The 13,702-nt window shown below is 41.7% G+C and overlaps 1 protein-coding gene across 1 annotated transcript in view; it reads left to right on the forward strand.

Annotated features, from left to right (window-relative positions):
• Positions 1-12,291: 12,291 nt before the first annotated feature.
• ttll1 (tubulin tyrosine ligase-like family, member 1) overlaps positions 12,292-13,702 on the forward strand; it is a gene marked incomplete at both ends in the record, with an annotated part of 8,610 nt that continues 7,199 nt past the window's right edge. Inside the window, 3 exons of the mRNA XM_080851493.1 lie at positions 12,292-12,404; positions 12,537-12,745; positions 13,379-13,559. Of these exons, the coding sequence (XP_080707619.1) occupies positions 12,292-12,404; positions 12,537-12,745; positions 13,379-13,559 (503 nt within the window). The remainder of the gene's footprint in view (positions 12,405-12,536; positions 12,746-13,378; positions 13,560-13,702) is intronic.

Genomic DNA, 13,702 nt, shown 5'->3' on the forward strand with positions numbered 1-13,702 from the left:
TCTCTATTGTAGAATTGTGTAATATTCAAATACACTTTCAGTAACAATCATGTTGTTATCAACTCTGATAAGGACATAAATATCTGTGTATATGCCAATTTCCATACCAGTTCTTTTCAAAATGTCTCTAGGATTGTATGAAGTTGAGACCTGAATAACCAGTAGCAGGCAGGAAGCAGAACATCATTTTCCCGCTCTTTTGTAGTTCCCAATTACTTATCTGCTGTCTTGAGATTGTTCTACATAATTCATAGAGCATCATTTTCAAAAACAGGTTGGCTTTATAAACATCATATTTTTGTGCTGATTTTTAATGATGGATTATTTGTTCCAGTCTGATTGACTAGGCTATGTGATGTAATCATCCACTTTTGTGGTATAAGTTCAAGGATTTATGTCTACGGTGTACCTGCTAGACAGCAGTTACATGATTTAAATGGTATGTAAGGTTTTAGATATAACAGACTGTATTAAAGTATGTTGATCTCTTGCTCTCTAATTATGGTGAATGTAATATTTGCTGTTTTAAGGGATCCAAACTAGTCAAACTCACTGTTCACACATACAGGTCATAAGTTTGTTAAGTGCTTTTGTTGTTATTGTTGTTATTTCACAGTCCCGGGCCCTGTTCGGCGTACAACTGAAGCTAAGTTAATAAATTTAGCTCACAACATGAGATAATCTAGCTTGCTTAATGAGAACAGGCTATACCGGTCTGGGGACATGCGCTAAATTACTTAAACGTCAAGTTAATTTGTCCCAGGCTAAACTTGTCAGATAAATTGCGCGTGCACGTCCTGCTTCAAAAGGCAGGAAAGGTCGATCACCAAAACTATGAATTTTTTTCATTTTTTTCTCCGCTAAGGCAGGAAGAGTCTAAAACGTAATCTTAATCGTAAACTTTTTCTGTGTTAAATATGTGACTCTGGTGCCTGGGGGCAGAGCTCGTGGCTAGCATGCAACAGATCACTGGCTCGACCCCCCTCACCTCAACCGCAATAAATGCAGTTTTACATCTCCTTGTAAATCGCTTTGAATAAAACCGTCTGCTAAATGACTAAATGTAAATGTATTAATAAGAAATTCAATAAATTGAAGCAATGAAAATCGAAAGTTACGTATGTAACTACGGTTCTGGATGACCGCTAGACGGTGCTTTCAAGCACTGGACGATCCATCTCACGCACGCACAGGTCGAGTGTTATACCAACAATCTCACATCGAGACCCCCCGATGACCCCCGGATAGTTCATATCTTCCGGTTGGGACCCAGTGGGACAGTCGCTGCTTGGAAAAAGCAGAGCCCCTCCTAGGGTCACCATAGCAAAGGAAAGCTGATTCAACCGCCGAATACCTGCGGTCGCAGCCACATATGCCCTCAGGGCCCGCACAGGGCACAGTAATTTCAACCTGTCTTCTCCCTCAGGGGGAATAAGTTGCGGCAGGTGGATAGGTCGATTGAGGTTTGACTGTGTAAAACCTTCAGAAGAAGCCGAATTCGGCCACAGGGTAACCCCTGGGCCATCCAGACTCCACCTCAAACAGGAGCCGCTCATGAACAGGGTATGGAGCTTCCCAACACGACAGCAGCGAGAAAGCCGTCTTGTTAGAGACCCACTTTAGCTCTGCCTGAGCCAGGGGTTCAAAAGGAGACAATGCTGGGGCACGCCGTGCTTGTGGGGGGCGCAGACGTAATGCGCCCCTCAGAAAAAAAGGGTCATTTATATTTACATTCAGTCATTTAACTCAAGTTTGTGCATGTGATTGTGCAACTGATGTACTTAAGAGCATTTATGTGGCCTTCACTGTAACATTTAGTTTGTTTTTGGAAACTGGTGTGAATGTATGGTGATAGCTCTTAAAGAAGTTAATGAATCGTTCCAAGACTTTTCTTTCCCTGTATGGCTCCATGGCCAAAACTGCTCTCTATTGTAGAATTGTGTAATATTCAAAAACACTTTCAGTGACAATCATGTTGTCATCAACTCTGATAAAAACTTCAAATATCTGTGTGCCAATTTCTATACCATTTATTTTTCTCTAGGATTGTATGAAGTAGAGACCTGAATTGGCAGTAGCAAGTAGAAAACTGCTCGGTGACTCAGGAGAGAATTTTAGAACTATAACCGAAACCTAAAGGCAAATGGACTTTCCCAACCAGGGTAAAGGTGAGTTGAGGCAGAATGAGATTTTAGTAGGTAAGGTGATTAAAGATACGGCCCTCGATTATAATCCATTACACTGCAAAATGAGGAATGAAGTCTGCTTTTTACACATTACTGCAAGAGATCGAACCTCATCTGCTGGAAGTGTGATTTGATAGAAAATGTTGGATGTCAAATCCACAGGAACAGTTGCAATACTTTACCCCAAAAAACACTATCACACAAGTTTTTTTTGTTTTGTTTGTTTTTAACTCACGTTTCCATATTCCAAATGACTGAAAAAATAACCAATCTTTTCATCTCTGTGTGAGTTCTTGAACGGACAAGGCCAATGAAGTGTGCTCTTATTGGATTGACTTTGGACCAAAGAACATGTTTAAAGATTTACCTCAAAAGTAGGCAACAATTAGGAATCTGATCTATGCTTTTTTGGGGTGTTTTGCCTTTTGTCCAGAGGAGAATATCAGCAAAAAACGGAAAAGACATTTGTCCCCCTCCACAAGTGAGAATCAACCGAAGAGGAAACACAACGGTGAGTATTCTTAGAAATGACTGTGAATGGAATGATGGCACAGTTGCAATACTTTACCCCAAAAAACACTATCAAACTTTTTTGTTTTGTTTTGTTTGTTTTTAACTCACATTTTCATATTACAAAAATAAATTATTACGTAAGTGTTTAATCTTATTTCAATGTTGAATTGTTTGTGTGCAGATGTTCCTCAATCCAAGGCGAGGATGACTACAAGACAAAAGTCTGCCTCTTCTGCTAACGACCATAATGAGGACGAAGTGGGTTATAAAGGGGATGAAGAAGAGGAAGGGGATGAAGGGGGGGGGGACAGTGACAAGGGGGGGGACAGTGACGAGGTGGGGGACAGTGACAAGGGGGGGGACAGTGACGAGGGGGGGGACACTGACGAGGGGGGGGACAGTGACGAGGGGGGGGACAGTGACGAGGGGGGGGACAGTGACGAGGGGGGGGACAGTGACGAGGAGGACAAACTTCCGCAACTCTTTGATATTTTGGTAACAACAGGAGGAGCCCAAAGGAAGGCAGATTTTTACTCATTAGTGGAACCCTACGATCTGCTGGAAGACTCGGGTATGCACAGTGATGAACATCAAAGTGTGATTTGATAGAAAATGTTTGTTTTTCATAACATAATAATTCCATCACATGCACCAATCTTTCTATCATAACACTCTCATCAGTTATCACTTCATTGGTCTCCTCTGCCCAAACAGATGAGGAGGAGGAGGATGATGAAGATGAGGAGGAGAGTAAAGAAGTGGAGTCGGAGAAGGATAAAATGTGGCGACTCTATAAAGCTATTCAGGAGTCTGATAACGACGATTTAGTGTCTGGTTTTTACAATTTTCTGTGTTATAACTCTCTTCCATGGCAAAGTAGTGGCAATCTCCACAATGCATAGACACCACAACGCTGGATATTGTTAGACATGACTGTGAATGGAATGATAGCACAGTTGCAATGCTTTACCCCAAAAAACACTATTTTTTTTGGTTTTGTTTGTTTGTTTGTTTTTACAACACAAGCAAACACACTTTTAACTCACATTTTAATATTCCAAAAGTAATTATTAAGTGTTTCATCTTTTGTAATGTTGAATTGTTTGTGTGCAGTTCAGATTTTCTATAAAGTACTTTCACACCAGGCATGGTCTCTCCCCTTTTGCTGTCAAATCCTGCCACTCTCGCGCACACACACACACACACACACACACACACACACACACACACACACACACACACACACACACACACACACACACACACACACACACACACACACACACACACACACGCACACAAACACACACACACACACACACACACACACACACACACACACACACACACACACACGCACACAAACACACACACACGCACACAAACACACACACACACACACACACACACACACAAACACTCACACACACACATTTCTTAATGCCCTTCATTACAGCCCCAGTCTTCAGCTGAAGTCTCAGGGCTTGTGGTCAGCAACACCACTATCGCAGTTGAGTCCATTAAACAAGTTTAGTAATACACTGAGACCAGAACACAGATACCAACAATCACCTGTTCACTCTGCATAATTAAAGAGGAATAATTACACACATTTTGTGTTGAAACTGAAGTAAAGAAATATGATGGCCAAGCTGATTTCAAGCTGTAAAGACAACAAAGATGCAGCGGTTGACATTTTACATTATGTCTGGATTACATAAATTACAATCACTGAATTTGTCAATAGAGGTGCCCCTCATTTGATTTTGTCATTTCGGTTCAATTAAGTCTGCCATGAATGTTGAGACTGTGATAATGTGAGTGTTGTGAGTGATAAATCAACTGAGCATTACAGCATGAGTGGGCTGAGCACAGCCAGTACTAGATAAGACGACAAGCATGCAACAATTAGAATAAATGAAAAAAACATGTCACTGCATGCAAGTCAGTGGAGTGCATAGGGCAGCAGTGAAAGTTGCTTAAATTGAAAGGCTACAACTTCACTGGAACAAATTATGGAAGAAGACAAAGATTTGTGGTGCCCAACGTTTCACATTTAAAATGTTCCATAATGTACACAGCAGGTCCTTGTGAAAGACCGACGCAGAACGCAGAATACTTTTGGTACAAGTGATGAGGGAACTATTGTTATGTTATTGCATCAGTGCGGGCTTTTCGTTGTTACAAATTATTCAAGATACCTGTGGCCATAGACATATAGAATTACTAGATGATCACGGCGGAGTCTAATACGTCCGCAGAGGTCGGCCATCTTACTCCAGTAGTGATAAATACTTTTTAAAAAACCATAGCTTGCTCAATTTTCAACCGATTTTTAAACGTGTTGGTTTGTTATAAACGCCAGAGATGTAGTTATGACACTGTATACTTTTGCATACTTATGTAATGTTCTAAAACAAATTGAATAATGATCTAAAGTAGGTACAATATGCGGACGTTCGACTCCGTTGGCCGGCAACGCGGATAAGATATCTAGTAATTCTATATGTCTATGGTCAGAATTGTGGTCCCTGGGACAAAACCAGTTGAAAACCGCTGGTTTAACATATATGATTGACACCGAACTAACCAAATCATTTTGATCAACATTCACTATGGAAACTATACGTATCAAAACAGAAGCAAATCCATGGCGACAGTGAGGTATTTGTCCAGCCTATGTCTAACAGTAACAAAAAACATGGTCTTTGCACTACAAGTTACTTATTTGAATCATTCTACCCACCTTGTGTCCTCGGTGTATTATGCAGCAACTGTCTCCTGCAACAGCAATGCAACTCCAGGGGAAGTTATAGAAAATGTCAAAAAGTGTCCAATCATCTTACAGACTGAACTAAACTGTTAGTTTCACAACACAAGAGAGCAAGCAAGTCATCCTTACACAGCTACTATTTGAGCACGAAACGGATAGAAATGGCACATTCAGGAACACACAGATACCGGTTTAACCCTACTTCTAATTCTAATAAACATAAAGGCATATGTGTGGAATAATAAGACATTAAAATATAGCAAACATAAGACTTTAATTTGGTCTGAAATCTCTCTCACCAAGCAAAACAGTTTAAATAACTGGAATCAGGATGTGTGTTTTATTTATGATCAGCCTTGTATGATGAATGGTATGCCATTTTAGTATGAAATGTATATGCAATTTTTTCCCCACAGATCTATCATGCAAGTATTGTGCATAACAGGTGTGATTTCCACGTGAGTGTGTGCAGCAACTGTGTACTGCAACTCCAGTGAAGTTATACAAAATGTCCAAAAAGTGTCCAAAATTATGTGCAGTCATCTGACAGCTCAATTCTAGAAAACGGTAAGTTTCAAAAAAACACAAGCAAGTCATCCTTACACAACTACTGTTTGAGCAAGGGCTTCATGCCATTTTAACATGAAATGTTTGATTCCCCTCACCTCCTTATTAAGTGTTTAACATTTCCTTGTAAGTCGCTTTGAATAAAAGCCTCTGCTTAATGACTTAATGTATAAATAAGAAATTCAATAAATTGAAGCAGTGAGAATACTTTGTGTGTATTTCTCGCTCTTCTTATCATGAGTCCACCTTAACCATTTTCTACAATAACGATATGCTATGGTGTACTAATAATACTGTCATATAATTATCAATAATCAATCTTCGGCTGTGGTGTTTGCAATAAATTACTCGAGAAGGTCTTGTAAAATAATTATTCCTTTTCTGCTGAATTTTTAGGGCTCATACAAGAACTTATCATGATGGAATAATGGATCTTGGCGATCGCGAAGAACTCTATGAAGCACCAATCTCTTCAAACCATCTCTTCACCCTGCTACCCTCTGGCAGGCGCTACCGGGCCACTACAGCCCGCACCTCCAGACTGCAGAACAGTTTCATCCCCAGGGCCATCACAGAACTTAATAATCACACTACCCTCCTACCCTCCACCCACCACAACTGCACTTTTTTAGTGGTTGCACAAACAAATTTCGTTGTGTATCTAATGCACAATGACAAATAAAGTCTATTCTATTCTTCTATTCTAACAAATATCGCTCCTTGGTCAATGGGATCTCTCCTTTTTCTGGGGGTGTGGCAAGCTTATCCAGCTTCACTTAAATTAGCCTGTGCTGGAGCAGGTTAGAGCTAAGTGACGTGTTGCTATGGTGATTCATCGAAAGTTGCTACCACGAACCAAAAGGAGGGACTTATTATTATCTCATCCTGATAATGATCTTGGTAACTCGCTCAACGAGCTAGACGAATAGGGCCCTACTGCCCGAGATGTTTCTCTTTGGCTTTCCCCCATTCCCATATTATTATTAGTTGCAGTCACGCACGTCTCAGTTTGCGTCCTGACCCCAGGTGCCTGAGCAATACCCCTGCGGGGACGTTTCCTTTATTACCATGAAAAAATTACCATTTTGGATATTATGCTGGCCAACTTTTGGTGGTCACAGCAGCTGCTTGATCATGAATCTCATGTTCACTTACAGGATATACTGTAATTTCTTACAAAACACACACACACACACACACACACACACACACACACACACACACACACACACACACACACACAAAGAGCCATGGATGCACATGGATGTCAGAGATAAACTCAAGCATCAGTGTGTATACAACTTACAGTGGATCCCAAGAAGACAGAATAGTGGATGCAGAAAAATGTTATTTTTATTTGACAAGTTTCTATTTTTGTCAAGAAAAAAAATCACATTCAAATTAGTACGGAATTGAAAGTCCAGCTTCCCTGATGTTTGAACAGATGAAACCACTCGATAAGAAGCGTGGGAGAGGGATACAAACCCACACTTAGCAACAGACTTTGCCCTCCCCCCCATAAAACAGGCTGTGTACCAGCTACAGCCTCATCAGAACACTCTACGTTGCGCACAAAAAAAACATGTAGTTGTGAGCCAGCACGTCAATACCATTCAATTATCCATGTAATAAAGAACGTTTGGAAAAACATTAAATATTTGTAATTATTATTTTTAAAAACACAAAGCCAAAAAATCTGTGGACTAAGGCCAGCTTATAGCCCACCAGTGCAAAGGTCAATCCCTTCTCTGTACCCAGAGTGCCAAGCAGACAGCTGCCGTGGCCATGAGCGCGGAGGACGCCATCAACCCTGTAGTCCGGTCTAACGCAGCAGGACACACACTGGACACCTGTGTGAGGGAGACGGGAGAGAGATGCCATGTGCCATGATTAAAGGAAAACACTGGCTGAATTTCCATTACTTTATGTTTAATTGTAATGATACATCCCAAATATTGAAATAGTTATGCTCCCTCTGTGTCTAAAGTCCCATTTGTGGTTTCGTCAGAGTACTATCATATGTCTTTTTTTTTTACACTGATTAGGTGTAAATATGCAAAGCTGTCAATGACTCCCTCAATATGCTCCCTATAATTGCTCTAAAGTGTTAGCTTAGCAGTTACAACCCTGTAGTCCGGTCTAATGCAGCAGGACACACACTGGACACCTGTGTGAGGGAGACGGGAGAGAGAACTAGCCAGTCAGAGGATGGAGCATGTGTGTTCATGTAGTTCTGGGATTGGGATGGGGAGATACAGGCTAAAACAGGATTGAAGGCTCTTTCTTTTGGGAATGTCACAATGAAATTTGATATCAGTAAGGTTAGTTTGGCATACCATCATATGGCTTGAAAAAAAGAATCAATCAAGTCGGTCAAGTTTATAAAATGTGCTGCTAACATAGTGTGTTCATAAGGTAAAATGTCAGCTCTGGCAGCATTGTGTGTGTGTGTGTGTGTGTGTATGTGTGTGTATGAGTGTGTATGTGTGTGTGTGTGTGTGTATGTGTGTGTATGTGTGTGTATGAGTGTGTATGTGTGTGTGTGTGTGTGTGTGTGTGTGTGTGTTCATGTAAATTAGGAATGCTGGTTGTTCTTACCCAGGCAGGCAGGTTGTAAACCAAAGGATTCAGCCGCAGATTACCTAGAGCAAAGAAGTCTCTAACCCTCCGTCTCTCACTCACTATACACCTGGAAGAGATCACGAGTGGGTATCATGAGCTCATCATGAAACACAGAATCCCACATTAAATCCCATTCAACACACAATCCCACAATGTATCCCACGTGGAGTTATTGAATATATCCACGGAAACAGTATGACCTCCAACTAAAGTCTGTCACCAATGATTAGATGCCAGTTGAGATTTAAATCGTATTAATTGTGGATAGATGTATATTTGTGTGTGCGCGCCTCTCTGTGTGTGTGTGTGTGTGTGTGTGTGTGTGTGTGTATGTGTGTGTGTGTGTGTGTGTGTGTGTGTGTGTGTGTTGGGTGTGTGTGTGTGTGTGTGTGTGTGTGTGTGCGCCTGTGTGTGTGTGTGTGTGTGTGTGTGTTCTGAAAAGACCCTACTCACCTGTAGACACTGGCCCTGATGAAGATGTGTGTTCTTCCGTTCCCTGGCTGCAGCCATTGGTTGGGCAGCCTGTGGGCCCAGCGTTGGTTCAGTTCGTCTCCTATCTGGGCCAGCTGCCGACCAATGGTCTGGGCATCCCTGTCATTCCCACACAGCCAACACCAGATAGAAACGTGTCAGGGATTCACCAGAGATGTGACTTTCACCACCAGATAGAAACGTGTCAGGGATTCACCAGAGATGTGACTTTCACCACCAGATAGAAACGTGTCAGGGATTCACCAGAGATGTGACTTTCACCACCAGATAGAAACGTGTCAGGGATTCACCAGAGATGTGACTTTCACCACCAGATGGAAACGTGTCAGGGATTCACCAGAGATGTGACTTTCACAAACAAATGCCAAGACACGAGCTTCACAGGGTGCGGAAGCGCGTTGTGGTTTTATTTTCTTTATATATTTTAAAAGTCTTAAATATGAATTTGCATCTCTTTTTTTTTTAATAACATTTGAACTGTGGTAGTACCTTGTGGTCACGTGAGATGGTGTGACGTCGCACACCTCCATAGGTCCAGCCCGGAGGGACATGGTGTTTGGTGTTTCTCTTGTGTGCTCCACCATTTTGTTTTCTGAGCGGGGAAATAAATAAAAGGAGATATGAGTAAATGGCACGTACCTGTAAGAACACGAGTGGAACAACAGTGTCCCGTGTTTTGGTTATTTTTTTAGCTGTGTGTTTGTGTGGGTGTGGATGAAAGGCTGTTTTGGAGTGTGTGGGCTGTTAGTGTGTGATTTGTATCAACTCTGACAGCGCAGTGTGTGTGTGTGTGTGTGTGTGTGTGTGTGTGTGTGTGTGTGTGTGTGTGTGTGAGAGAGAGAGAGAGGGAAGGGGGAGAGAGAGGGAGTGGCACGTGAGTTCCAACGGCCTAGTTACCTTATGTAAACACAAAGTCATGTGACCACAGGTGTTACTAAGGAGACATGTCACCTGAAGCTCTCCTCAGGTTAAAACAATGACCTCACTTTCTCGCCCTCTCTCTCTTTCCCTCATTTTTGTCTGTTTGTTGTTCTTTCTCATCTCTCCAGGGATTTCAACAGTCTCAGAACTCTTGAAACTTGACTCGGTCCCTCCGTTCACCTCTTTCCTGTTTGGCTTTGCATACATTAAAACTCTACCCCCTTCCACTGCACTACCACATCTTGTACAGTCACAGGTTAAAACTGTGCCTCTCTCTCTCTGTCTCTCTGTCTCTCTATCTCCCTCTCTCCCTCCTTGTCTCCCTCCCTGTCTCTGTCTCTGTCTTTCTCACACACACACACACACACACACAGAGCCACACACACACACACACACACACACACACACACACACACACACATGCACACACACACACACACACACACACACACACACACACACACACAAACACAGACACACACACACACACACACACACACACACACACGCACACACACACACACGCACACACACAAACACACACAGATGATGAGATCATGTTTGCGTGGGCATTTTGATGCAAATAATTTCCATCATGCTCTAACTGAAACCATTCCAACTGAAACTTCCTTTGCAAACTTTGTCAAGGGTAAAAATGGTAAAGGGAAGTACAATACAAGACTTTAGTACATACTATAAAAAAAGGACTATATTAAGCATTTATTATGTGGTCTCTTTATGAAAGCAAAATATCATAATCACAAAGAACCGAAATTAAAATTATTATTAAAAAAAAAACCTTGTATATTATTTTGGAGAAGATGTTATGTTATTGGATGCTATTGCTATTATAAAGAACCAGATTAATCATCAGCCATTGATAGGGGATGATCAAAACATGATGGCATGATGTCATCGTTATCACCAGCAACTCAAACAAAAGGTGACATTGACGATAGCCATTTTGAGCAAACCGATGACTGTATTGTATCTTGTATTTGTAAAAAACTTAACATGAAAAACAGTATCTCTACAGTGCTTATTGAATTTCTTTGATCTAAACTGGTTTAAATACTGTAGGCTACAGCGTTCAATATAAGTGACAGAAACCTGTCGGTCAACAATAAACAGGTGCACCACAATGAAAGAAAAAAAGTTAACCTTACCAGATTTTTTTTAGATTAAAGTGAACGCCGCCCTATGAAATAAACAATGCATTACTTACATGAATTAATAATATATGAAACATATAAGTGTGCATGGATTTTAAACAACATAAAACAGCACTTACAGCAGCGTCCTTTAATCTGGTTGTTTTCAGGTATCAGCCAACGTCAATGATGTCAAGTTAACCGCCACGCCTATAGGTAATGGCCAGGAAGTCCGGGTAGTTAGTATGATATATGGTTATTACTACCTACGTCCAGTAGAGGGCGACACCAACCTCCCTATCGGGCTCAACACTGCGACCAAAGTCTTATTGATACGTGATTTTTCTCAGTGTTTAACTGTGACCATAAGTAACATAATTATATTTATTCTTAACTACTCATGAAACATTCCAGGGTTGCTTCACAACATTTATTTTCAACCGACATGTAGTGTGAGTTGACATGATCGCGCCCCTAATGGTGATGTTGAGCAACGCATGTGTGGACATGTGTGCGTCCATGGTTGCTAGGTTATTAACCCGGAAGTCGACCATTTGCGTACTCATCTCTTCTGCCAGCTGTCTCACGATCAATAAACCAAGACAGCAACGAGCATCCACCCCTGTACAACATTTTTGCAAATGCAGCATTGCATTTTATGCACAGGGTGAAATCATCGATTGGTGTCGCATGGCGTCGTTTGTGGCAAGGACATATTTCCTCAAGCGTTAACATCACTGGATGAAAATACTCCTCCCTGCAGGTGCATCTGTGAAAGAAGGTGTTGATGACCACATCACATCACCCACATCCGAGAAACGGGTATGGCAGCATCATTGCTTCACTGAGTTACTTATCTGTGTCATTTTAAACATTGAGTCGTTTTAGTTACGCCCTGTGCTACTAACAGCAGAGCTATGAGATAACCTGCAATCGTGTCTCCATGTTTACGGCCGAAGTGCCAACTAGAGAGCCTCCATGTAGTGATGCTAATCGCTTAACAGCTAGCTTCTATGTAGTGTCCAGTAACGTGGGAGGGTTGTGTGTTTCAGCCCGGGTTGGTGCCATGGCTGGTAAGGTGAAGTGGGTGACAGACATTGAGAAATCAGTGCTAATCAACAACTTTGAGAAGAGGGGATGGCTCCAGGTCACCGAGAGCGAAGAGTGGAATTTCTACTGGTAGGCACCACTGGAGTCTGTATTAGAAAATCTTTTTTCAGTCACTTGTAGGACAACTAGACCAACTTTTATGATCTGTGATTCTTAATTTTGCTTTTGTACAATATCTACTAAATACACTTTTGTTTTCAGGATGAGCATCCAGACCATTAGAAATGTGTTTAGTGTGGACACAGGCTACCGCCTCACGGACGAACAGATGGTCAACCACTTCCCCAACCACTATGAGCTGACCAGGAAGGACCTCATGATCAAGAATATCAAACGCTACAGAAAGGAACTGGAGAAGGAAGGAAGTCCTTTGGCGGAGAAGGACGATAATGGGAAATACATCTTTTTAGGTTTGTTATTCAGCTTGACAAGTGGTTTCATTTTTGAAAAATGTATATCCAAAGTGACTGGTATTGTGTTGGTGACATTTTATACATTTAAGCTTCCTTGTGCATCCATGTGGCAGTAGGTGCAGCAATCTATATGTAATAGGGTGTGTATAATCTATATTTAAAGGTGTATTTGCTTGTCCTCATACGTAGAAACTGGAGGTTTTATGGATAGCACTTTGTAGCAATTGATTGGAAGACTAGGGATCAAAGGTAGAGTGTGTGGTTTAGAGGGATCTAATAGCAGAAATGAAACATAGTAGCCTATTCATAACTGTCGTTTCATCAGTGTGTAATCACCTGTAACTATGGATTGCTTTTTCGTTTGATAAAGAGTTAATTTTTTGATGACACTTGACTTGATGGCCACCGTAGGTTCTTCTGCACAACTGTCTGGAAGGGAGGGGTATTCTGTTGGTTGCAATTCAGCAAAATCACCACTAGATGTCACTAAAACCTACACAATGTGCCTTTATACTCTCTTTCCCTGCCTCCTTTGGCTTCTCTCTCTCCACACACCTCCCTCTGAACATCTCCTCTGTTGTTTCCAGTATTCTACCGTTCTCTTCTTCATCTTCCTCTTCTCTTTGGCAGATTTCGTCCCCGTCACGTTCATGCTCCCTGCGGACTATAACCTGTTCGTGGAGGAGTTCCGGAAGAGTCCGTCCAGCACGTGGATTATGAAGCCGTGCGGCAAGGCGCAGGGGAAAGGCATCTTCCTCATCAACAAACTCTCACAGATTAAGAAGTGGTCTCGGGACAGCAGAACATCAACGTAAACCCCCACCCTGTTTAGTCCCCAGGGTTCTCCAGCAATTGACACCATAGACATCATATAGGCCTATCATATAGACCTATATGATGTCTATGATTGACACCACTAAGTCTTTTGTACAGGCGATAGTAATGGCTGCCCTT

Source organism: Sprattus sprattus (assembly GCF_963457725.1).
Source record: "Sprattus sprattus genome assembly, chromosome: 14".
In the NCBI taxonomy this organism is placed as follows: Eukaryota; Metazoa; Chordata; class Actinopteri; order Clupeiformes; family Clupeidae; genus Sprattus; species Sprattus sprattus.